This window comes from Lytechinus pictus, chromosome 3 (genome assembly GCF_037042905.1).
Source record: "Lytechinus pictus isolate F3 Inbred chromosome 3, Lp3.0, whole genome shotgun sequence".
Taxonomy (NCBI): domain Eukaryota; kingdom Metazoa; phylum Echinodermata; class Echinoidea; order Temnopleuroida; family Toxopneustidae; genus Lytechinus; species Lytechinus pictus.
In genome coordinates this window covers 15,281,741-15,309,185 of record NC_087247.1, presented here as the reverse complement: position 1 = coordinate 15,309,185, position 27,445 = coordinate 15,281,741, and the positions used below count along the sequence as shown (strand labels likewise).

The following is a 27,445-nucleotide window of genomic DNA, read 5'->3' as shown; positions in this document are numbered from 1 at the left end:
TAAATAGGTAGGTAAGTAGGATACAGAACAAAAGGAGGAAAATGAAAGAAACAATATAAACTCCTCAAAAAAAGTTTGGAAATCTGACTTTGATCGATAATCCCTCCTCGGTTTTAGTAAATATTAATGTTTGATTGATATTAATGAATAGATCATTTAATTTTCTTTAAAATGATACCCTACGTGATATGACTATGGTTCACATGGAGGTGCAGTGCCTTGAAATGTGTGGCAAAGTCAAAATTCAAAAGTTGCAAAATGACACAACATTGAAAGTCACTGTTCTTTTTTTCCTTGGTGATGAGTGAGTTTCTCAGCGGTTTCGTTTGTTTTCATGCACCTTAACATCAACATTAACACGGAATCAAACACACCTATGCACAAACAAGCACATAACTAACAAACAAACAAACATGCATGGGTATTTCAAACCACGACTCAAACCATGTTATCTCACATAACCACCACTACATAAACCACAACAAAACATAAAAAATGAAGAAGCAGGGCTTGATTTGAATGGATTCTCATCTCTATTGACACAGACAAAAGAATCATGTTCTTTATTGACCCTTCATGACTATTTCTGCTCGTTTTGCAGCTTTTCAATTCAGACCTCATCCAACACTTTTGAATCCTGCTCTTTTCGTGATGGCATGATCATAACAAGCATAGTATCATTTTAAAGAAAATTAAATTGTCTTTCGAATTATCAAATATGAATTGTGTAAATCGGGAGTTGGGAGAAATTGATGGCCAAACTCAGATTTCAAAACTTTTTTTTGAGGGGTTTATTTGTAGATTTTGCACCCTCGTTCATATCGTTTGAAAATATTTCAGGGTTTTTTTTCTCTCTTTTCTTTAGCCTCATGGGCAAAATGTTTGATCTAAACTTCACCTACGCAATAATGGATATTATATGAAATATTTTAAATCAATAAAGTCCTTTCGTTTTACCCCATAATAATTATTTCTCTTCTCCCCTTTTCTCTATCTCTTTATCAATCTTTTCCATTTCCTCACTCCGTCTGTCCTCTTTTTGTCTGTCTTTCCTTCCCCTTCCCTCACTAACTTCCTCTCATAACTCTCAACTATCCATCCCAATATACATTCGATTAATTTGTAATTGAGGTCTCATATAACCAAAGAGCAAATAAAATTACACTTTTTGATGCATTTCATAAAAGCATAACCATTATTTTATTGAAATTACCACAAGGTATTAATCTAATTTGGTACAAAAAGGAGTACAATGATATATTTTTATTTGTAAATATCCAGAAATCATTATTCACGAAATACGTTAAATCAAATCTAAAACCAATAAATATAAAACAAGGCTTTTTCTAACCATTCAAACAAAATTATTTCCTGTTTTGATCAGCATAAGAAAAACTGCTATTTTTAATCAAATAAATGCAGATAGCATAATATCACTATAAATAAAACAGTACGAAAAAAATATTGAGCACCTATACAAGAACTAAGCTGTGTGCAATTAATAATTAGTCAATATTAAATATATCATAAATACATGTCTTACAGTTCACCAATAGCATTGGAAGCACTACTAAATATATATATATATATACTTTATGCCCCATTCTCCTACTAAGTTCCCAATGTCCGAAAATTACTGTAAACATTTTTTTCACCTTGCTTCTCTAAGCATACTTTGAAATCTATTGTGAGAACATAAAAACTAGAGGTTTTAAAATATCTTGCATGTACATTATCATCACCTCTGAATGAAAATGACCACATAAACCATATTCTTTTCTAGCATGGAATGCATATGACATACATATTTGGAAATGACAGAAACAAAGAAACTCACATCCCCTTAATGAACATTACAAAAAAGATGGTTCATTTTTGCTAATTCAACAGCCAATAAATTGTTGCCGATTTCAACAGCATAAACTGTTAGCAATTTAACAAACAAAAATGGGTGCCCATTCAATCAACAGTTAATTGGTGCCAATTTACCAACAATCAACTGTTGCCAATTTAGTAAATTCAAAACTATCCTTCACCAATTTCCTATATCCCTTCAGACCGTTTCAAAACATTACAATCACATAGAATGGGGTACAATAATCAAAACGAAGAATAAACTTATACTGTATTAATACAAAGAAACTTTGAACAATGAGTGATTCAAGCCTAATAAGCAGTAATTTGTGATTAATTAGTAATTAGAGTCTGTCAATGTATGGTACAATCAAGCATCTACCATCATTATATTGTAAAATCCAATGTTTGATATGATATTGGATCTAATACTGACAAATTGATCCAATAATAATGCATTTCATATATTTGCTTTTTATATAATTATATATATGTAACATATATGAATCATAAAAATATCTCTCATGCCATGTTATTTAATTAGATATCTTATATATACTACTTCTTATTGAACATGATTAGGGATCATGGATGTGTAAATATAGGCTACTACACAGTAAAAAAGAAATTATACAATGCTGTTTACTATATGAACCTTACAGTAATTGTGTAAACAGTTTAAACAAGTGTTTAAATCTTAAGCAACAAAGTTTAATTTTGAATACCTAATCTTTAATGAATTAAACATGATTGTTTAAACGGTTAAACAAATACTGTAAGGTTCATATAGTAAACAGCGTTGTATAAAATCTTAAATAGCGTTTTTACTGTGTATGAGTATGTAAATCCCCTTTAGGCACACAGACATAGTATTTGAGCAGTTCTCTTCATGGCCATTTAAAAAAAAAAGTTTTAATTAAGAAATGTTAGGCTAACAACATTCCTCTCAACCAATCACACTTCAAGGTTTCATTAGATTTCTAGAGTAGCCGGTATCCTGAAATTGATCAGAGAAGTTTGTGAAACGATGTGCAGGTTGATGTAAAAACTATGCCATGATTAACATGTGGAAACTTGTCTGTCGCTTGGCAACGTGGTCGAAGAGCAAAAAGTCTATGTTTCTGATCCTCTTCTTATTTATCTCCTGGTGAACAACTAATCCATAGTTCCTTTGAATAATGTCTGTATGCGGCCTGAAGGTCACAGGGTGGACAGTCAAAGCTTCGTGAAATTAGCATTGATATATTACTGAAGAAGAACAAGGACATTGGAACACTTCTTTGGTCCTTCTAACGGTTGTACACCATCTTGACAAATTCTGTAGTGAGAATATAAGCAACGTCGTATTATTATTATTATCATGAGAATAAAGAAAATAAGAATGATTAAAGAATGTCTTTAGCTTTGGTACAGGATCAATAATGTGAATTATACTCGAGTACCATCTAAAATTCCAATCAATAATTTGTATTTGATTTATATCAAATACGTCGTGGTCTAGTGGTTCTGACTCTCGCCTTTCAATCTGAGGGTTGTGAGTTCGATTCCTAGCCATGGCGTGTTTTCCTTCAGCAAGAAATCTATCCACACTGTGCTGCACTCGACCCAGGTGAGGTAAATGGGTACCGGCAGGAAGTAATTCCTCAAAAAGCTGTGCGCACCAGAATCGGTAGACTAGCGTAGCCGGGGTAATATAGGAGCGCCTTGAGCACCTAGCAAAGTGGATACGTGCGCTATACAAATCCTGTATTATTTTATTTATTTTTTAATATCAATTTGTATTTGTCTGAATGGAAATTAGGGTCTTGAATATACAAAATTGAGGTCTTGAATATACAAACTCAAAATACTATGATAGCATAATTTCCTTGCTCCTGATTTGTAATGTTTAGATTTGATGGAACACTCAAAGTGATTGGAAAGGGTGAACTGCATCATTAAGGTCTAAAAAATACGATTGAGGTAAGATAACGAAACCACAAAAAATATAAAATCTTGACACAAATGTTGCCAAGATCACATACACGATACGTTGAAACAAATATATGGGACTTCATGGTCTGCCTGACCGTTTCAGCTGATATTTTTCATCATCATCAAAAACTATTCTTCTCAAGTTGTTTCTGACATGCCCCAGTGTCTGTTTGTCATACATGTATGCTATGTGTGTACGCTTCGCTGAGTATTTGGTCTCAAATCAAAGACGAAATTTCACTTTATATACTATTTAGTGTCAAATCTATAATCAAAACACCTTTAATAATTGTGATATTTAACTCTAACAACATCTTTCCCTTTTTATAGGACATTTTTCTTTTTTACCATGAACCAAGCTATTGTTACTTCAGCTATTGAAATGATTTCAATCACGACAAAGACTTGCCAAAAGGCAACTTAATGTAATAAAGTGTGTCCTAGAAAAAAGGAAACAGAGATTCAGTGTAAATTTTTCCTATCATGATCATAAATTTGCTTCATAAAATGTACATGAATGGCAAGATAAATTTCTCTTCTTTCATTTGAGACCCATCTCAACATTCATAATATACGTATGACTGAGTTTAATAGAACAATGAAAAGGGGTGGTACCAAATTTCCATTTGCACGAGCAAATTTTGATTTTAATTGAGTTTTGCTGGCTTTTACTGCTATCTATTTGGAAAGCAAATTTTATAACTTGAACGTTCATTCTTTCCTCTTCAATATGAAACCTTATGCGTAAAATATGAATGACACTTGGTCGAGAAAAAGTTGCATGAAAACATGCTCGATTTCTACCTATTCGACGGGTCGATGAAAAACAAGCACTTCGTTAAAACGGTGAATGCTGTTCGTGCCGGGAAAGGAAAGCCCGTTATTGTTGCGGACTGAAGTTCATGGCTATGATAATTCAATATTACAATGTAATGATTTTGATAAGTTTCATATCAAACTTCTCTCATTGGTTTCATTCGTCGCTACATTTCACAGGGGCAGCAGAATAATTGTTTGAAGGGGGCGGGGCGCAGCAGAAAAGGGGTACATCGCTTTTTACAATTGAAGGGGAGAAAGCCATTTTCCTGAATTTCTTTACGTTGGGTGAACCCCCATCCAATACTCCACCGCCCGTGCCTTGTCTCATTAGTTCAGGCAATTTTTGTTTACAAGTTTTACAAAAAGAATTTAAACTTAACATTTCCGCTAACCATAAAATCACACTCACCGCACATATCACCGGTAGCCTATCGTCTGCCGCTTTGTTGGAAATGCTCGTTTTTCAATGACCAGTCCAATAGGTAGATATCAAACATGTTTTCATGCAACTTTTTCTCGACAATGCGTCAATCATATTTTATGCACGAGGTCTCATATGAAAGATGAAAAAATGAATATTAAAGTTATGAACTTTGTTTTAAGCAGTATAAACCAGAAAATCTCACTCAAATATGTAATTTGCTCGTGCAAATGGAAATTTGCTAGCACCACTTTCAATCGTTTTAACTCAATCATGCGTGCATTATGAACATTGAGATGGGCTTCAAATGAAAGAGGGAAGTGTATCCTTTCATTGATGCACATCTCACAAAACAAATTTGTAATTATGATGGCAAAAAATTACGCCAAATTCCGGTTTCCTTTTTTCTTGGACGGACTGTATACGCCCATAGATGAAATTACTCACCTTCGTAATTAACACAACCGTTAGTATCCTCACAGACAGAGACCAAACTATCCACTTCCTCATCGGTCAGCTTTTCACCTGGTATTAAAAAGATTGAAGAAATTAATGATGAGTTATACCACATCAGCAAGTACAATTATTTAAAAACAAACTAAAATTTTATTTAAGTTTTCTCTAATACATGTACCCTTTTGAAATATTGTAAGCACTTGGAAAGTAGAAACGTTCTTTGTCATTTATATTGTAAAGTCCTTTGGGCATGTCACTACGAAAGGGCATAATATTTTGGTTATTTTTTTCATAGTTGGCATCAGTTTATTGACCCCTAAATGACCTTTAACATTCACCAAGTGACCTGAAATTACATTAATATATTAGATGATACTTGTTGACCATGGTATGACAATTTTATGAAATAGGAATTTGTAATTTTCAAAATTATCTTAAAAATTTGAAATTAAAGATAAATTCCAGTTTTGGTAACGATCTAAAAATGACTTTTTACAGAATCTAATATAAAGACCACCCAAGTGTCTGTTTGTATGAATAAAAAATATGTGCCAAAGGATTCTGGAAGAAATTGTGTAATTGCTGAGAAATAAGCAAAATAAGCGCGGATTCGGTCACTTCCGTCGGGTCTTTATTTTAGCAATAATAATACACTGTCCCACGTGTGCCTATCTGTGTTGGTGATCTTCAGTGTGAACATTTTTCAGCGTAGATTTCAAGATTTCACAAAGTTCAGTTTATGTAACTGTACCAGATCTAGATCCTCGATGATATACTGACAATTAAGCCTTGTTTTAGAGACTTTCTCATGAAATCAGTGTTTACTGCAAATACTGGAATTTCTCTTTAACTGGGGCCATTTAAAAAAAAAGCTGTTCATAAGTTAAGAGTGACTTTAAAGGTCAAGGCCACCCCAGAAAAATGTTAATTTCAATCAATAGAAAAAAAATCAAACAAGCATAACGCTGAAAATTTCATCAAAATCGGATGTAAACTAAGAGTTACAATTTAAAGTTTTGCTTGTTTTTCACAAAACATTTATATATGCACAACTCAGTGACATGCAAATGAGAGAGTCAATGATGTCCCTCACTATTTCTTTTGTTTTTATTGTTTGAATTATACAATATTTCAATTTTTACAGATTTGACAATGAGGACCAAATTGACTGACCATAAAATGATAAAACAATTGTAATACCACATGTTCAGGGAGGAACAAAACTTTGTTTCATAAGACAACAGGGAGAAAATTGGAATATTTCATATTTCAAATAATAAAATACAAAAGAAATAGTGAGTAATGTAATCAGTACCCTCATTTGCATACCGACCAGGATGTGCATGTAACTGTTCTGTGAAATTAAGCAAAATTTTTAAAATGTCATAACTTTCTTATTTTACATCCGATTTTGATGAAATTTTCAATGTTATACTTGTTGGATTTATCTCTTTTTATTCAAATCAACTTTTGTGTGGTGGACTTGTCCTTTAAGAACGACTGGTGATTCTTTCTTGTAATAAATGATATTCACCATTAAATGTTCAATAGTGATTATTTAATGCATAAGAAAAGTTCACCAGTCGTTCTTAAAGTCGATCTTAACTTAAGAACAGCTTTATAAAACCCCCACCTGCTGTCTACCTACCAAGACTGGTGAGGACATGTCGGAGTTCGGCTGAGTTAACAAGACCACTGCTGTCCTTGTCAAACACTTTGAGACCTTCAATGAATTCATCTTGGGTACCCTGTTCTCTCTTCTTATTGGTTGCTGTCATGATTGGTAAGAACTCTTCAAATGTTATCCTGTGTCCTGATCATGGTGAAGACATGGATGGAATGATAAAGGTTTAGACATTAAACTTTCAGAGGATAGGGGTTGTGTAATACCATAAACAATAAATGTATATTAGGTGGCTACCACCATTATCACCATCAACATCAGCATTATCCTCCTCATCATTCCCATTATTATCACTATAACCAACACCACCATCATCAACAAGATCATCATCACAATCATCATCATCTTCATAATCATCATCACCACCATCATCATTCTTATCGTCATCATCATTACCACCATCATCTTCATCATCACCATATGCACCATCATCACCATCATCATCATCACCATAATCATCACCATCATCACAATCCTTATCACCACCACCATCATCATCATCATCACTTCCCCCACCATTATCACTACCACCACCATCATCATCATCCCAATCATCAGCATCATCATTATCATCACCTTAATCACCTTTTTCATCATCACCACCACCACCACCACCATCATCATCATCATCACTACCACTATTAGATGAAAAAACATTAAAAAAAAACATACAATAAGAAATAAAATAAATGAACAGATGAATAAATAAGATAAAATAAAGTAAACAAATATGAATGATAAACAAATAAAAAACAGGGCTGCACAGACAATCCATATCAACAAAGGGCAAGGATCAAGAACTTACCAGAAGAGATTTCTTGGAGAAGTTTTCTGACTTCAGCCTGTGTTGGATTGCCTCCGTTGGCTCGCATAACATCTCCAAGTTGCTCTGGATCAATCTTTCCATCCCCCTTCTTGTCGAAGAGGTTAAAGCATTCCTGCATTTCTGTTTCAAGAAAGATACAAATACAATTACAATTTGTGTGCATACATCAAGGGGTATCATATGTTTTGTTTGTAATAATTAACAGTCACACTGAATCCACTATTTTTCTCCCTACATGATTCTGATTGGTTTTGGTTTCTAAAATGTTTATCAAAACAAGGACACAAAAGCCAGACAATGGATTCCCAATTTAATGCCCCTCTCAGTAGCCTTGGATTTCTTTTTTAATTATTGTCTTTTTTTTGCTCTTTTTATTTTTCAAGTATGAACTGTCATATATACATATAGAAATGTGCCTTAAATACATACATGCCTTAAATACATACACTGTAATGGTTGCGTCCTAAAAATATTGAAATTGAAGGCCTGAAAAACCATTGGAATAGAATTGTAAAAATATCACACAAATATTTTACATGTGCATACACACACACAACATAATCAGACTCTGACCAAATGTATAAGCCCTACTAGTGAAATTCAATTCATTTCAGTTCATGTGTAATTGTGCATGTATTTTTAATATTATAAATTTGTTTTTCTTAAATTCATTTGCTCTTAAATGCACTACATACATCTTCATCAATAACTTATTTGCACAATCACAATCACAACTGCTGGACACTGTGGATACTACTGTATATAGTAATTAGCATAAGCATCTTCATGAATTGTATTTTGAAGTAATCAAATTATGCTTGAAGTTCATGTGATCTAATTCACAGATAATTGTTGAGAAAGCACCTGGGATCATCACTAATAAAGAACAGTGGCACCAGTACATGGACTGGATAGTTCAGCGCAGATAAACCATCCACAGAAATGGAGTCTAAATTGTATTACGTGATTTTGAGTGCCCGTTCCACACAAATAAACAAAATACATGTAGTGTTTCATAATTTGCTTCTCAATTTTTGTGTTTCGATAACACGACAATAATGTTCATAATCACACAGTAGCCTTTGTACTTCTCCAGGTTGTGGGTGGACAAATTTTTCCTACATGTACACATACAGTGAGTGAGAACTGGAATGAATGATTAATTCAAAGACTCAACTATGCAATGGGAGGAACAAGGAGAAATCAGTGTAACTACAAGTGATATCCCAAGGTTTGAAATCACTTTGAAAGAGAAACACAGTGATAGATAGCATTGTTGGCTCAGTCGGTAACGCGTCTGCCCGTCGAACCAAAGATCGTGGGTTTGAGTCCACCCCGGGTGGATGACTGAAGCCAGTGCGTGGTGTGTAAACGTCTCTCCCATGTTTCATAGATGCACGCTATGTTACAATGGAAAACACTCCGTCCCTCGAATAGGACATTAAAAGGAGGCCCCTTGTAGAGGAGAGTCACCACCTTTACACGTTAAGAACCCACTGCACTATACGTATAAGAGTAGGGGGAAACCCCGGTGTAGTGGTCCACCTGCACTCCCCCAATCAGTTATATTGGGAGGAGAGACCTGCAGGTCATAGTGCTTTGGTTTGCTTTTCGCCTCCCAGGCACAGGTGATGCCAAACAAATAATAATAATAATAGATGCATGGTGTTGAGTATATTGATGTCGACAAATTTCTCAGGATTAACATCACACAAAATAAGGCCGCCAATGCCGTACATGTATTACCAAATTCAAAAATTATGTATAATCATCCTTCCATAATTGAAATAATCAACCAAGTCAAATCAATCATTCAGATGAAATTTAATAAGTATGACAATAGGGATGTTCTCTGACTAATGGAAGAAGCAGTACATGTTTTATTAAACTCGAAAGTCAAGTTTCTCCCTCGTCAAACAGATGACAGTGGTCCTGAGATGAAGACTATTTTTTTTTGCTTTTTACAATGCAGTATGAACACTTCCTTTAAGAGATCATGACAAGGGCAATCCTAGTACTACCTCAGGCGATGTTCGTGCAGGCTCCACTCCACTTCACTACCGCTACACTACGCTCCACCTACCCGAACATCGGGACAGTGAACTAGATCGGATATTCCGAGTCATAAAAGGTGGGATGGCAATCATGGTCGCTGATCGATCGCGATCGCATGCGATGTTTTGAAATCGGCCGTGAATAATACGTGGGAGGAAAAAGATACTGGCCCAAAATCACCAATTTTGAGGATAACCGGAGGATGGACACGGAGTGAAATACGGGTGTAAAGTAAGATATTAAGTCATTCATATCCCTCTTTATATTTTTTTCTTTAGTTTTTACGATAACCATGATTGCCATCCCACCTTTTATGACTCGGAATATCCGATCTAGTTCACTGTCCGGATGTTCGGGTAGGTGGAGCGTAGTGTAGCGGTAGTGAAGTGGAGTGGGGCCTGCACGAACATCGCCTGAGGTATCCTAGTACTAGCAATACCAGCAATACTTCAATATCCAATGACATGGACCATTTACTCCACTCCATGTACTTAAAGGGATCGTTTAACTTTGTGAGCAGCTGATTTAAAAAATTCTCAAACTGAGACGAAACATGTGTATGAGTGCATGTATTTGTCCTCAAAAACCTTGAAACAGACCACAATATAGAATGAAAAACTCTAATTTAGATACAAGTAGCAATTTATTAGCTTGATTTTGAGAACCGTCTAGTAGACAGGTTAAGCTTATGACCAGTTTACTCCAATTCAAAAAGTCCGTTGGCTATTTTGACTGCCTTCTGTTGTGTGTATCTCCTATTTACACACACACGCTATTAGCTGCACTGTACATTCAGTGTATACCTTGTACACACTGTATGTAGGCCATGCTGTGTTCATCTAGAGTTTGTGTGTTGTGGTGCACATGTTCACTGTATACACATAGTCATTGAAACCAACTCCCAATTATTTTCAAACTTTGGTTTACATCTTTAAGGTTTTAAGATTGATCCTGTGGATATAATACTTTGAAACTTTTGGGATGGTATTTTTACACTATAAGCCTAATGTTTAGCCCATTTTCAAGAAACAAAATGAAAATTTTTTAAATCAAAACAAAGTGAAATGATCACTTTAACTTCCTCATCACAAAAGGTACATGTACATATATCTTTTCTTTTTTGTTTGCTATCTCACAGAATGAGAATTAAGATGTAAATTCAGTCTGCTAATCAAATGGGAGCCTAGTGTTCATTTTGTAATCATTGCTTTTATTTTTGATGTTGTGGAAGCCAAATCAAAATAGAATGAAATGAAATTTAAAAACTTGTTAGCTGGAACTACATGTATTCTTTCTTTTACCTTTCAAGGGGTACTTCAGGCTGAAAAAATTATATCTACATGAAAAGAGTAAAATTCACCACGCAAAATGCTGAACATTTCATCAAAATCATATAAATAAAAATTATTGAATTTTAAAGTTTAGCAATGTTTTGTGAAGACAGTTGTATGTCGTCATGAATATTTATAACATGTAGGTGGGCTGATGATGTCATATCCCCCACTTTCCTTTTTCTTATGTTATTACATAAAGTCACAATTATTTCATATTTTCATACTTCTGTGTATGGTATGTCTTTGTTACAATAAAATAAATATTATACTATCATTAATATTTTAATAATAATCATTAATAATTGTAACTATTATTATCATTAGGAAATATATGTAGGCCTACATGTATTCAATTGGAATTGGAAAAGCTTTTGTTTGTTACGGTACAATAATCGTAAATTCACATTTTCAAGAATGAGCCAAACCAATTTTTACATCATTATTCAATATTTTTTAACTCGTAACCAAATATAAAATTAATGGGTTTGGTATAATTGTTTCTTTTGCCAATAGCCTGTGCTGTTCAACTTTTTTATAATTATAATCAAAAGTTTGAAAATGACATAACTTTCTTGTCTGACATCTGATTTTGAATAATGCTTAAAATTTTGACTTTTCCCTTGAGATTATTTCAAACCAACTTGTTTGCGAATGTACATGTACTTGCCTTCATAAGATTATCTTTATATTACACACCACAGACATCTTGACAAACACAAAAAGGCCAACATACATGAATGATGAACGCATATCCCCAACATTCATTTCCCTTTTTCTCCCGACTCCTTTCTCTTGATAAATATTTTAGATTTTATTTTCATTGATAACTCAGGCAGACTACACCTTGTTCATTGCATGAGTGGCAGACTACCAGAAATAAATGAATGTACAGTGTGAAGAAATGAACCAACAACAAGCAGAACTAATTTTAAAATGGCACTATACATTCTCCACACCAGCACCAGACTTGCCAAATATAGTACGACAATACACCAGTCGGCCATCGGTGGACTGTACTTTATCAGAAGAAGAGGAAAGACTTCCTTATGTCCCTTCCACTAATTTTTAAAAATACTTTTCCAAAACCCCCTTCTTTCGTTCTCTTTTTCTTCTTTTTTTTCCTTCTTACTTCTGGTCGGAACTTGGATTCGAACCTCTCGCTGCAGAACGATGAATCTCCAGTCTGTCGCCTTACTCACTGAGCTAGCAGGAATTGTTGAATGCCATGGGTTTCATAACGGTTATCAACCGATATTACGACTAGTCTACTCTCCCAGAGTATTGGGTATTTATTTTTCTGACTAAATAAATAAACCGATACCATTGGGAATTACACACACTCAAAATTTTGACGGAATAAAGCCATATTTTGGTATGTATCCAACTTTAGAGTAACTTAGATATATGTTAGATATTTCTTGATAAACCTCCATATTTTTTTTTTCACTTTTAGTGGAGGGGACATATGGAAGTCTTGCCGAAGAATTACACAATATTGCCTTATTGGCTTACTAAAATCTTCTTACCCGGTAATACACTCCTTAAATTGACATAAAGTCATTGAGATATGAACTTAGATCATATCTTTATCAGGCCCACATCCCCACCCAGGGATTTCAATTTTATTGAACTTAAGTTATATTTCACACACACAAATGTTAACAAATTATAAATCCTCGGCCTAAACAAAAATACAACTGAAGACACAAATGTACAAGCACAGAGAGGGGCTGCCCTTCCTGTCATCAGAGGGTTAAAGCCTCCTGTAGGTTCCAGGATGCTGTAAGCACTAGGAGCATGATTTTTACTTGCACTTCACCAATTTTATTGTAAATAGAATTCCAACAAAATTGTCTGCACCATCACCTTCTGTCACAGCACATCCCATCCTAGACCAAAAGCTTCAGTCTCTGTATTTTGGTTGTTCCGCTGAACTACGTTGGCTCCACTCACCATACATAGACTGAAGGGGATGGGGCCCCGTACCTACAGCCAACGTATAGTGAACTAGCGTTTTATAGATCGCGATTTAAAACTGTTTTTTAAGCAAAATTGAAAGTTTCATGGTTTCCATTATCAGGGAAATATATTAAGTAATTGCATACCTTGGGCCGGAGTTATTGAAAAAAATCCTCTGGATGATTGAGAAATCTGTCATCTAAGACATTTTCACCTGACCTGACGGTTTTTCTTGCAAGTTGCCATCTTGAATGACGTCATTGTCGTTATTAACTTAATGTCTCGAATCGATATATCGCGATTATAACTAGTACTCGTACTAGTATAACTAGTATCGTTTATCTTCGGTTTCGTTCGCATATGGAGCAGATCGTATAATATCGAAAGCAATATCGATATCACATTCGTGATTGTTGACGTTCGTTTGTAAATATTTTATAGTTTGGCTGCCATTTTGACCATTTTTATCGTGTTCAACCCAATTAAACATCGGTAAAGTATATTTTTCATGCCTTTTTCATCTATATCGTTTAAAGTATTTAAATGTTGGAATATCATCAATTAAAAGTTTGTTGTTTATACATCCTTAGATTGTAAATTCGATGTGTAAAATTACATCAAACTTTGGACTGTGAATTGACAAAAGGGAGGGAATGAGAACACATGCGAGCCCACACGTACACCCTACCGTCGGTAAATGGGGCCGGGGATTACAGTAAAATGTCAGAAATTGTTGAATAAATCCCCAGAAACGACGGTTATTCCTGTCTAATCCCATCCCAGTTTAGCTTGGAAGAGCTGCTTAAGGTAAGGGATTATTCCTTCAAGGTTCAAGGTTCAAGAGTTATAATTCTACAGAATCAACTCATTGTGCAAATTATTTTAAGTTTCATTTCAGGCCCTCCCATGCCAACAACAGCCAGGAGTTTTCCGCCTGCAATCCACACACTGTCTGACTCTGAGCTGAGCTAGCTGACCCAGCCCATTGCATGCTTGCGCCTTGCGGCCTTGTTGTTGTCATCGGCCTGGAATGTACCGGTATGGGGAGTCGGGGACGGAACGAAAGGAATAAAATCACTTACCGGACATTGTTTCCTCGGACACAGACTGCAAAAAGAAGAAAAATAAGAAACAGTCAGATTAATATTGAAAACTGACAAGTTTACATTTCATGACAAGTCAAAATACTATTAAATTCATGTTTTTTCTCACCATTATGACAGTGGAGAGCTGTAATTGTATACGAAGATCAAGCACACGCCCTTAATGTCTGTGTAGTACACGTACCGGTACGTTCACGGCCTCAACTCAGTGGAGCGCGCCATTGAAAGGCCTTCTCGCCTAGCAGTATTGTTAGCGACGTTCGTGAGCATCACTTTGCTCACTCTCTAAAATGTCTGCGACATTAAAATCATAAAAACAATGGAATCGTTAAATTTCAGTGAGGCTATGAATGTTTATCATTTACGTTGACTATCAGTGTACCAACATATACCAAATTTAAAAGCAAGTGTTGGTAAGACGTCGAATTATCAGTCATTTCGATGCAATCCCAAAATTGATGAAAATATAACAGAAATTTGATATAGCATTGCAAAAGCCTTATTTTCGAATCCCCTTAAATTTTAATTTTCTTCAAAAGCATCTTAGTACATTTCCTAGAATTTTTCATAACTGATAACGGTGGTGGATTATTGATTCCAGTTTTTTTTAAGGAAATGACAGGCATTTGAAATCAGGTAAATTTTTGTTATATTTTTAAAAGAAAATCGTTAGATTCGAACAACTTACTAATAGTTCTCCGAAAGAAGGGTTAATATTCTATTTTTTGTGTTGTGAATGATACATGACGATAAATTTTACGAGTAGGCCTATATCAATGCATGTTGGAAAACCTTTTCCACGATGAGTTTCGTAATTGAGAGAAAAATCAAGTTCATTCCTAGCACGCGAGCCGCAGAATGATAAATTTTAGCGTGCGCACACGGGCTGATCGCCGTGTCTGCGCGGACGGATATCTAGTCCCATACTGGTGTGAGGTGGTATTTTCCACGTACCTTTTCCCCTTGTAATGCTCACTTCGCACTTTAGTGCTTAATTTTGACACTTAATCTGTGAAATTAATGGTTTAACGATATTGGAAAATGCTCGGAATATACCTGACACATAAATTATTTCATATTCGAGAATTATTATTTCTTTCCTGAATTACCAAAAGGCAAATTTAGGTCAAGATTGCATTATGTAACATACTCACATTGACTGTAATACATAGCGCATATATCTATTACAATATTATTGTCCTGGGGGGCGTTTCATGAAAGGACTTGTCGGACGTTTTATCCGACAAGTCCCATTTTATCCGACAGTTACCATAGGAACAGTGCCTCTCAGCCAATCAAAATCATGGAAAGATGTCAGATCTGACAACTTGTCGATTGAAAATATTGATGAAACGCTCCCCAGATGTAAATATATGTTATAGAATCATATTGTATGCAAAAATCATGATGGTGTCATGGTCTGAGTTTTCTGTGTGTATAACAAACAAAATACTGCATGATTCCAATTTCATTTGAACCTGTTATTGTATGCAATGGCAATTTCAATCAGTTTATAATTATCTTTTGTTTAGTCAGCGTTTATTCTTCAATGTGCAGAATTGGTTTGCAAGCGGTTTTTACACCAAAGACCTCATTCCTGGCACTTCGACTAAAGATGGATATGATACTTTATTAATAACGGTTATCCATTAAAAAAAAACAATATTTATTTACTGCAGCCAAGGAGTTCCTGACACAATTCATTTATTTGACTATAAACTACAGTGAATGTCCCCGGAATGGTCTTAAGATAAAAAAGAAATACCTTTTTTTTCGCAAATGAATATACTTTACCAGTCAGTAAAATTACTGTGTCTTCCTTTCCTCTTAATTTAATATTTTAGTATTTCATTTACATAACCTAAATGAAGGAGGATTCGGAACGATATTGAAACATATCAGCTTATTTTAAACTGTGATCCATATCCACCTCACAATTTTCCTACAAAGTGCTTGAAATACAGAGCTTAAATTGTCCCTTTTTCAGATTGGAATATCAAATATTTTAAGCTCGCGCTTCGCACTCGCTTTATTGATTTTCATGATAAAAAAAAGTAATTTAGAATGCCCAGATTCTAGGTCGCGCATGTTTATTCAGATACGCAGCTTGTTCTCTATTAATACCGTGTTTACACTTGATCGGCTTTTGGTTCAGAACCAAAAGCCGATGCAGAATCGGCTTTTGGTTTATCTTGCACTGCGTTTACACGCTGTTACAGCTCGCGACTCTGAACCGCGAGCCGATGCAAAAGCCGATTAAGTGTATCATCCACTATAGTCCAGGATAGGCCCCATAGACAAGGGGTCGAACCTTGTTTTTTTAGATATACAATGTTTTTTGATGGTTTCTTGTCAATTCGAGGGTGCTGATTCCGAATCTGAATGATGCCACTCTTGTAACCTTGAGCATTTTCCGCAAATTGGCAAAATCCAATATGGCCGCCAAAATATGCAAATTACCCATGAAAATCATAAAATTGCCCACACATTAGCTATAAAATACATGTAGTTGTTGTGCAGAAGTGAAATACCAACTGGAAAAGCGATATTTGACAAAATATTTATTTTATTGATATTCAAAATGGCCGCCATAACCCCTGTATACTTTATTATGTAGAATATGAATGGGAAAAAATATTTTTTCAAACAAGAGCACTATTATTGCATGTGATTGTGACCTGCGAGTGGACTACTGTCTGAAAACATGACTATTAACAAAACTATGTCATTTGTATACTATCTAATGTGATAAATGCTGTATTATGATATTCAAAATGGCTGTCATAGACCCCTTATACTGTGTACAATATATAAAAGGGGACAAATAATTTTCACAACCTTTGAATTTGTTTGACTTTAAAATGCCAATAACTGCGAAATATTGGTGTAACACTGTCTGACAACAAGGATATCTAACGAAACATATCATTTCCCTTGCTATTTCGGTAATTATGCTGCATGTTGACATTCAAAATGGCTGCCATAGGCCCTATCTGTATTATGAACAAAGCGAATGAAGAAACTAATTTTCACAAGAGTAAAAACAATAAATGAATGTAATTGTAATCTACGAGTGAAATATTGTCTAAAAACATGTTTTCTGGCGAAACATATCATTTCCTTTTTCATGCATGAGATAAATGCTGTATTGTAAAATTCAAAATGGCCCCTTTGGGCCCTTACAGTATTATCTAAAATGTAAATGGGGACAAATACTTTTGAAAGAATTAGGATTTGCCTGACTATGAAATCCATATAATTCTGTTGTATAAGGAAATATTGTTTGAAAACGTGATTTTCTTAATGAAATATATCATTTCCTCTCCCATGTAGGTGATAAATACTGTATTTTGACTTTCAAAACGGCCGCACAAGCCCCTACAAATTCTGTGACATGCGTATATAGGGAAACTAATCATCACCAGAATGAGAACCAAAAACGCACGTAACTATGTGATGTATGGGTAAAATTTGGTCTTGAACATGATTTCTGACTAAATACATCACATAATGGTTGAGAAGGTAATAAAGGCCTTACTTTGACATTCAAAATTGCTGCCATAGCCCAAAGTATAGTATGTACATTGTAACTGGGGACAGATAATTTTGACAAAATTTTTACTATGAAAATGGCTTAATTTTGATGTAAGTGTTAAGTATTGTCTAAACCCAATGATTTCTAACGAAATATATCATAGCTTGTGTCATAAAGGTGATGAATGCAGCCTTTTAAAAATGAAAAGAAAAATGGCCGCCATAGTCCCTTATCTTAATATGTAAAATTTGAATGGGGAAAGATAATTTCCACAAAGAAACATATTGCAGCCATTTTGAAATTTAAATATAGCATTTATCACCTAAATAACATAAGAAATGATCTAATTGGTTAGAAATCATATTTTCAGACGATATTTCACTCACACATGCGACACCATTTAGTCAAGCAAAGCCAAATTCTGTTAAAATTATATGTTCCCATTCACAAAGTACATAATAGGCCTACCGTTAGGGCCTGTAGCGGCCATTTTGACTTTCAAAATACATTATTTATCACCTACCTGGCAGAATGAATGATATATCTTGTTAAAAATTATGTTTTCAGACAATATTTTACTCTTAAATCACAATTATATGCATGTTATGGTGCTGACTCCTGTGAAAATTGGTTTCCCAGATCGATTGTACATAATACAGTCAATGTCTTTTGGCGGCCATTTTGAAAGTCAAAATACAATATTTAACACAAATATGAAATCCGAATAATATATTTCGTTGCAAATTATATTTGAAGACAGTATTCCACTAATTTACCACAAAAAAATACGTTTTAGTGCTCACCTTGTGATTGTTTTTGTCCTCTCTCACATCGTAGATCATAATTTTAGGGCCTTTGGCGGCCATATTAAATATCAAAATACAGGGTTTATCACATACATGGCATGTTAAATAATAAATTTCGTTAACAGTAATGTTTTTAGTCAGTATTCCACTCGTTTATCTTAACAAAATGCATTTTAGTGCTCACTCTTGTGATTTTTTTGTGTCACCATTCACATTGTACATAATAGTGTTAGGGCTTTTGGAGGCCATTTTGAATATCAAAATACAGGATTTATCACATAAGTGACATAACAAATGATAAATATCGTTAGCAAACATGTTTTCAGACATTGCTTCACTCATAGATCATAATTACTTGCATTTCAGTGCTCAATTTTGTAAAAATGTATTTTCCCCATTCATATTGTACAGGGGTCTATGATGGCGGCCATTTTGATATCAAGAAAATAAATATTTTGACAAAAATCATTTTTCAGATATTATTTCACTCCAGCAGCACAATTGCATGTACTTTATAGCCAATGTGTGGACAATTTTATGATTTTCATGGGTAATTTGAATATTTTGGCGGCCATATTGGATTTTGCCAATTTGCAGAAAATGCTCAAGGTTACACGAGTGGCATCATTCAGATTTGGAATCAGCACCCTCGAATTGACAAGAAACCATAAAAAACATTGTATATATAAAAAAACAAGGTTCGACCCCTTCTATCCTGGACTACTATATCAAACATTTTCTGCTCGCGCTTTGTGCTCGCATTATTAATGTAGAAAGATTTCCAATTATCATTTTCATGATTTACAAAAAATGAACAGTGTCCCATTTTTAGGTGTAAATCTCGATTTTTTTTTCCGCATGCGCTTCGCGCTCGCATCAATTGTTTAGTTATATACTTATCCTTATCACGATTACAAAAAGTGCTTAGAATTTCCATACTTCGTTTAGAAATGTCAAAATTTTCAGCTCACGCTTTTCGCTCGCATTATTTGATTGTTGAAAAATGTAAGGTCTTCATGGCTATAAGCAGCCGTTAACAGATTCCTTTTTGATCAGATAAAAACATATATTAAAATTTTCTGTTCGCGCTTCGCGCTCGCAGTAATTATTTAGTTGGTGGATACACATTTGGTTTAGGATCACAAACATTGCCCAGAATATTGAAATTTTAGGACAAAATACTTTTAAAAAAATAGCTCGCTCTTGGGCTTATGAGATTATTATATTTTCATGTTGATTTATAAGAATAAAGCTTAGAAATGACTATTATAAGACTACCCTTTCAAAGATACAAACAAAAATCAAATTCGAGCGGCCGATCGGGAAAATGTGGCTGAAAAAAAATTCGCTCCCCCCCCCCTATTGGCAAAGGCTGGATCCGCCCCCGGGGGGGGGCACTCGACCAAAAAAGTGGTAGGGGTGTGCCGCAGGCGAGGCAAAAAACGGGGGCCTTGGAGCGGGCTTATTGTAAAAAGGAGGGTCCTCGGAACGGGCTTCGGAACTACAAATGTTTCTGAAAACGGGGGTCCTCGGAACGGATCTCCGTATCTCTGTGAGTGCGTATGCATCCCTATGGAACTGGCAATCGTGCATGACTCAGCTAGCGCGGCCTCCTGCGGGTGCGCTCGCTCTTAGGCGATGGTCGAAAAGCGCTCTACGGCCGCTTTTCACCAAAATTGTAGCAGATTAATGCGACCGGAACGGCGTAACAAAAAATATGCGAAACTTTGGAGCGGATTTCTTTCTTCTTTTTTCTCGATAAGAAGGAAATGCTATGCCTTGGAGCGGCTTTCTTTGTTCTTTTTCTCAATAAGATAAAAATGCTATGCCTTGGAACGGAAATTTGAGTGTAAAAATGGGGGTCCCCTCCGCGGCACATACCCACTATGCATTATATACTGAGTGCCCCCCCCCCCGGGGATCCGCCCCTGTCTACTGAGTAGCTCTTGACGGGTGGGATGGGTTACCTATAAATATTATTGTTGAATTTTCAGCCTAATATATTGCTTTGACCCCCATCCCCTTCACACACGTTTTATATATCCCCGTCTACTAACAGCTCTTTATGGAGGCGGGGGGCACCAATTTTTTTTTTCAGCTCAATACTAGTATATTGCTCTCACCCCCCCCCCCTCCCCCGATCAGATGAATTACGCCACTTGACGTACGTGATTTCAATTGCCATATAGCCCAAATATCCACTGACTATTCATCTTGCTTACACATTAAAAAAACTGGAGAGTTGTCAAACTCAACACAAATATACAATAAAATTACCGCCATGTGTGTATTGTCGTCGACCGGTAGATCCAATTAGTTTAATGCCACGGAAGTGTTTTAGCAGGGAGTTCTGATGCAAGTCACTGCACATGCAGTGTTAGACAGAGTTTAGGCGACAAGTGGGATGGGCGGCTGGGCCTGCAAAGTATTAAAGGCCGCCAAGCATAGCACAGGCAGAACAGAACCCCCCCCCCCATTGGCGGCGCAAAAGAAAAAGATAAAGAAGGTAGGATATGAGAAAAGGGAAGAAGAAAAATAAAAGGAAGACGAAGTGAAGGAAATAAGGGGAGAAGAGATATGGAAAAGAGGGGAGAAAATTAGGTCATCAATATTGTCATAATGAATAACATTTTGCTCGCGCTCTTCGCGCTCATTGCCTAACTAATGGTATATCTGTTCAGCCATGGGTGTCGATCACGGGGGGGGGGGGATGGGGGGGATATATCCCCCCCAATATTTCAAGTGGGGGGGATGGCCTGTATTATCATTCCCCCCCCCCAATAATTTAGGGTAGAAAATGTATAATAATGATGATGAAAAAATGTAAAGGTTTGATCATGATGATTATAGTGATAATTATAGTATGCCATCAATCAGTTTGTTTCCCTCGCAATTTGTGTATATTGTTATTAAATAAAAACATTCTTTTCCAGGACTTTTAAACAGATGGGTGGAGGTTCAAGACGAAAAAGAATGAAATGTTTAGGTATATGATATTTTTTAACACATGACATAAAAGGACCCCGACGAAAAACAACTTTTGTTGATAGGGTGTTCCATCCCACCAGTGGTAATATGATCATATTTTTACAATTTTTAATAAGTGAAATCAATTAATGGTTTCAGAAAGAATAATAATTCATTTCTCTCTAAAGCGTATCTTCGGATATGAACATCGGATTTTTATTTCCATGTTATTCTTGTTATCGTTATGGCAGCGGCGTAACAGGGGTCGGTGGCCAGGGGGGGGGGGGGGCAAGAGCCAAAAATTTCCCGGTCATAATCATGGTATGAACAGGCGTAATGGAGAAATGAGGCAACAATTTTTAGAGGGCCAGATAGGCCTATTGCGTATCGGCAGAATTTATCTTTTAAAAAATTCGCGAGCGAGCAAAAATTTTGACATTTTTAATCCAAAAATTCAATTTTTTTGATATGCAGAGAATCATATATTTAACCTTTCTCTCTTTCCATTCCTTGTTTTCGTGGTCTGTACGCCACTATGAACAGGATTCTTTGCGACAGTAACGTGATGAGTATAAAAAACAAACAAACGAGGGGCGCAGTATGGCGCATGTGTTAAAAAAAGCTGCCTAATATAAGTCCCGAGCGAGCGAAGCGAGCGAGAAAAAAAATCACCTTTTAATGAGAATTTAACTTTGAGATATATTTTGACATAATATTCAGTAAAAAAATTATATCCTACACTTTTCCTTTGCCTTCCTTTCCTCCTTGTTTTTTGTTCTTGGTTGTAGAACTTTTTGGGGCCATGGCCCAACCCTACCATACTCATATACGAAGTGCTATGCGATTGGGGTCGGGGGCGGAGCCCCCGGAACTTCATGATATCAAAGCCATTTAAACCTCGCAGATTGCCGCTATTTTTAATCAAATATCGCGGGTATATTCAGAATATAGCTTTTACACAACACATTTATTCAGCCCAGTTGCGTAATGAACCAAATATTTTGAGGGGGGGGGGGCAATGTGGGAATATTATTTTAATAAAAGTCGCCAGCGAGGAAAGCAAGCTGGAAAAAAAGATTGCCTACTGAACTTAAATTCTAATTATGTGATATATAGATTTTTTTCATTCAGTTAATAACAAATGTCATTGTTTCCATTTGTTTCATTATACGTTGTCTCCTTGAATTTCTTTTATTTCCTTTGGGTTTGGAACCAAGACCCCCCGGGCCTGTACGCCATTCACTGAACGTAAAGCTTAATGTAAGAAGGGTCCCTACAGGGGGAAGCTATATAGAGCCATTTGAAGGTTATATATGAAGAGCCCCTACTGCGTGGGGTCGGGGCAAAGCCCCGGTATCTTATTTGAATAAAATTTAGCAAGCTTACAGCGCAATGTTGTATGCAGTCCATCTTTCTTCCCGCTCTTCATTTTCAATCATCGGCAGCCCGGTCGTGTTATTAAGTGTTTTGTTTTTCTTGTCCCTTTTCTTCGTTTTCCACCTTCAGCTTTTGACTAATTCCCTTCTAACTTCATTTCCCGCTATTGTTTGTCATTTGTCATCTTTTAATTTATTTCCCATCACACTATTGCATTACATAGGCCTATTACGGAATGATTTATCCTTTCTCAAATGTTCTTCTTTCGTTCCTTTTCCCGCTGTCCTTCCTTCCTATTCTGTTAAAAAAATATATATTTATCTTCGTTTTCTTTTCCATTTCCCTTTCCTTCTCCTCCTTTCCTTTTCCCCTTTCCCTTTCTTTCTCCCTCCCTTTTTTCTTTTTCCCGTTTTTTTTTAATTTTCCCGGTGAAATCCGCCAGGGGGGCAGCTTGCCCCCCCTGCCCCCCGCCTGTTACGCCACTGCGTTATGGACTTGAATAACTAAACTTGATTGGCTCCTTCTTATTTTGGCAAAAAGAAATCTATTTTGAGTTTGGAAAGGGACGACATTTTTGCATTCTATATGAGCACACTCATGCGGTACGTAAATTTCATTTTAACACATATATTAGCTGATATTACACACTGATGGTTCAAGAAAATGTTGGAGAAATATCATAACATGACAGTAGAGTTTTGATTGTTTTTATGTTTGTTTTTGTTTTATGCACTTATAAAGCATTTAAAACATGTTAAAATCCAGGGTTAAAATCGTCTAAGGAATGGCGGTAAGCCCGATGGCGCACGAGAAGCCACACAGTTTGTAATTTGTGCTAGTCTTAATTCGTCCGAATCTGCATTTTATCATCATGCATTAAGAAGAAAAAAGATATCGCCAGTCGGGTTAGATTTAAGAGAGAAGTTGTATACATCATGTCCAATAAACAGATCACTTTGTACATGGTCCAGACAATTTTTGGCATTTTTTCTTTTGTATGAGTTTAGAATAGGCTTATTTGTAACACAAATTGAATTTTCAAAAAAATTTATAAGTACAGTACACTGCAATAATGAAAGAATTTCCAAGAACACAGTGGCGTAACTACGGGGGGGGGGGGGGGCATGGGGGCACGTGCCCCCCAATCGGCTGGCCAAAAAAAAAACGGGGAAGAGGAGAAAGGAAGAGAAACGTAGTGGGAATGAAGAAATTATTGTTCATTATAATGTTATATCATAATAATGTTATGTTATAATACATAAGAAACATTTTTTCATAACTTTATTTTGCTCAGGCCTAGATTTCTTCATTGTTCCCGGTACTCGCATTGTCTGTTTAACGTTTTGAAGTCAATATACACCAAATATATTTCCTCGCACTTCGACTTATTATTGTTTTATGTAGTGACATATGGTTCTTTTTCATGACTACTTAAAGTGATTGCCCCATTTTAAGGTGTTAATATAAAACATTTCCTGTCCGTGCTTACGTTCGCACTAGTAGATTGGTGAGATATGACTGCTCTTCATGAATTCCTAAAAATGTCCCTTTTTCTGATCTGAATATCAAAAATTTTCGATCGCATCATTTGTTTAGTGAAATACGTATCGTATGGTCTTAGTGAATTCTTACAAACAGGCCTTAGAATGCCTCTCTTCAGGTCTGAATATCCTAAATTTTCAGCTCGCGCTTCGCGCTCGCAATATTTGATGAGTGAGATGCGTATTATCATGATTACAATGACTACAAAAAGTGCTTCATGTGTTTAGATGTAGCAAAATCAGCAAGCGCTTTGCACTCGCATTAGATGACTATGGTGAGATATGTATACTCTTAATGGATTCCTAAAATATAGTCCTTAACATGTCCTTGTTTGGGTAAATATTTACAAAAATTTCAGCTCGCGCTTTGCGCTCGCATTGTTTGTTTAGCGAGACAGGTATGTATCATGATTACAAAAATTTGCTTATAATGTCCTTTTTTGGTCTGCATATCAAAAGTTTTCAGCTCGCGCTTCGCGCTCGCATTATTTGAGCAGTGAGAAACATATCCGTTTAATGGCACTGTCCTTAAAGTGTCCCTATAAGGTCAGTATACCTGGCAACTGAGCGCGCTTCGCGCGCTCACTAAGTGACTCAAAAATTTTGCTGGTACCCCCCCCCCATGCCGTGACTCACGGTACGCCACTGCAAGAACACCATGCATATCAACCACTCCCAAATGTCCTAACTTGTGATTTTAGTGGGGGTAATGTTGAAAGATCCCCATCCACAAGAACATTTGTGTCAATCATCCCCCCCAACCAAGAATACCGATCGACACCTATGTGTTCAGCTAGGGTAACATGGGACTGAAAATAATATTTTCGTGTCAATGTGACAAATTATTATGCTTGCAATTGGAGTTTTCATTATTTTATTTGGAGATGTAACAAATCCTGTTGGCATGCAGATTTTCATTTGGGATTACGCGGTTGCATTTGACGATAAAGCTAAAAACTTCAGGCTGTATAAGTACCGGAAAAAAAAAACTTTAAGCCCTGGCTTTAAGCGGCTGATGGGGGAAAATGTGGATGAAAATATCCCTCACCTATTGGTAAAAACTATATCCACCCATGAGCGGTCTTCTTGCATAATAGTTATGTGACAGGATTCTCCACTCCCATGATATTCCGAGTCCCGGGAATGTAAGCCTATATACACTCCATTAAAAAAAAAAGGGAACGAAAGAGAAGGAAAATAATGAAAACGGAGAGGGAAGAGGAAAGGAAAGGGGAAAAGGGAAGGGGATTAAAAAAAGGAAGGGGGGGGGGAGAGAGATAGAGAAAGAGAAGGAAAAGGAGGAAGTGAGATAGAAAAGTATAAGGAAGGGATCGGAGATAAAAGGTCAGAGGAGGAGGAAAATAAGGGAAAGGGAAAGAGTAAAGAAGGAAAGCGAAAAGAGAAAGAAGTAAACGGAAAGGGAGGGGAGAGAGGAAGAAAATAAAGGGAAAGAAGGAGAAAGACAATAAGTAAATGAGAAAGAAAGGGAGAGGGGGAATGAAAACGGGGAAAAGAAAAGTGCAAAAAGACGCTGGTTGATAAAATAGGGCTCACTGTGTTTTTTTCTATTTCATTTTTTGCACGGAAAGGAAGATAAAAAGAAGAAGAAGAAAAGGGGGAAGTGATATCTTGCGAAAGGACCTTGCCTGTCTATCAAGGGACATGACCACCCCCCCCCCCCGCATCCAAAAAGGGCTGTTGAATATAAAGGAAAGTTGAATTATTTAGAGAGAGGGGGGGGGGAAGGGAAGAGGGGAAGAAAGAAACCGTTTATGCATACGCATGACCACTGATCTCTCCTCAGAGATCAGTGCGCATGACCCTTGTGAAGAAATAACGAAGATGTATAGAAAAGGAAAAATTAAAGAATAAGGGACTGAAACTGAAATATTGATTGGTTTTTTTTGTCGCAAAATTGTGAATCTAGGAGCATAAAAACCCTTGCCGCCTCTCGTATCAAATAAAAAAATAGAAAGGGAAATGGAAAGATATAGGCAGACCACAGGCCGGGGACGAAGTTGTCACGGCCTCCGAGTAGTCTGCAGGCACAGACCCTGATTGGAACTTTGATCAACAAGTGTGCCTCCACGCAAAGACTAGCACATACAAAACTTGCTGTTCGCGAGAGAGCCTTCAGTACACAAGGCATGAGTAGGCTGCACATTCAGACCCTTAACTCGAGCGAAGGGTTTGCCCAGCAGACTAGCCTCCGAGACGGAAGACAAAAAGAAGACACATATAAGTGATAAAGACAACAAGTAGAAAAAAGGGGAAGGGTGAAGGAAATAAGTGGAGTGGAAGTATAGGCCTACAGGGATTGATCTAGCTTTTTCCGATGGTCGGCCTGGAGGACCATCACTCGAGAACCATTTTTTTGTTGTTGCTATTTTGAACCCTTAAGTGATTTCCTGTGGCATCTACTAGATACCATATACAGGCAGTTCATGATAACGTCTTTTTAAATAAAGTAACAGTTTAATACACATTTATATCCAGAGCTATCATTGGTTATTAACTAAATAAGTTACCTGAAAAATTCCACCTATGAATTAGCTCATAATATGAAATTATGATATGGTAATCATGCTACAGACTTTAATTTGTGAAAATGTTCATGGTGGAAGAATGAAAAGTCAAATTTAGGGCTCGGATCCCCAACAAAAACTTGATTTGAATAAAAAGAGAAAAATCAAATAAGCATAACACTGAAATTTCATCAAAATCAGATGTAAAA

General features: G+C 36.1%; 1 protein-coding gene across 2 annotated transcripts; it reads right to left on the bottom strand.

Annotated features, from left to right (window-relative positions):
* Positions 1-563: 563 nt before the first annotated feature.
* LOC129257752 (myosin-2 essential light chain-like) lies at positions 564-15,303 on the bottom strand. Of its 2 annotated transcripts, none has more exons than XM_064096489.1 (7): positions 15,174-15,303; positions 14,595-14,779; positions 14,465-14,489; positions 8,014-8,154; positions 7,173-7,337; positions 5,516-5,593; positions 564-3,172 (listed from the first exon to the last, which is right to left on the bottom strand). In XM_064096489.1, exons 2-7 carry the CDS (start codon positions 14,595-14,597, stop codon positions 3,144-3,146), a joined length of 441 nt encoding a protein of 146 aa, XP_063952559.1. In that variant the 5' UTR covers positions 14,598-14,779; positions 15,174-15,303; the 3' UTR covers positions 564-3,143. The 2 variants fall into 2 exon arrangements, 1 of the variants encoding a protein (XP_063952559.1); XR_010292949.1 differs by lacking the exon at positions 15,174-15,303 and having other exon boundaries at positions 864-2,499; positions 2,683-3,172; positions 14,595-14,717.
* Between the last annotated feature and the right edge of the window lie 12,142 nt (positions 15,304-27,445).

What these genes read in the sequence shown, in the direction of transcription:
- LOC129257752 (XM_064096489.1), bottom strand. An exon ending in GTCCGAGGAAACAATGTCCG is followed by an intron (nt 8,155 to 14,464) that starts GTAAGTGATTTT and finishes TTCTTGAAACAG; the next exon opens with AAATGCAGGAATGCTTTAAC. An exon ending in CGGTTGTGTTAATTACGAAG is followed by an intron (nt 3,173 to 5,515) that starts GTGAGTAATTTC and finishes TTCTCACTACAG; the next exon opens with AATTTGTCAAGATGGTGTAC.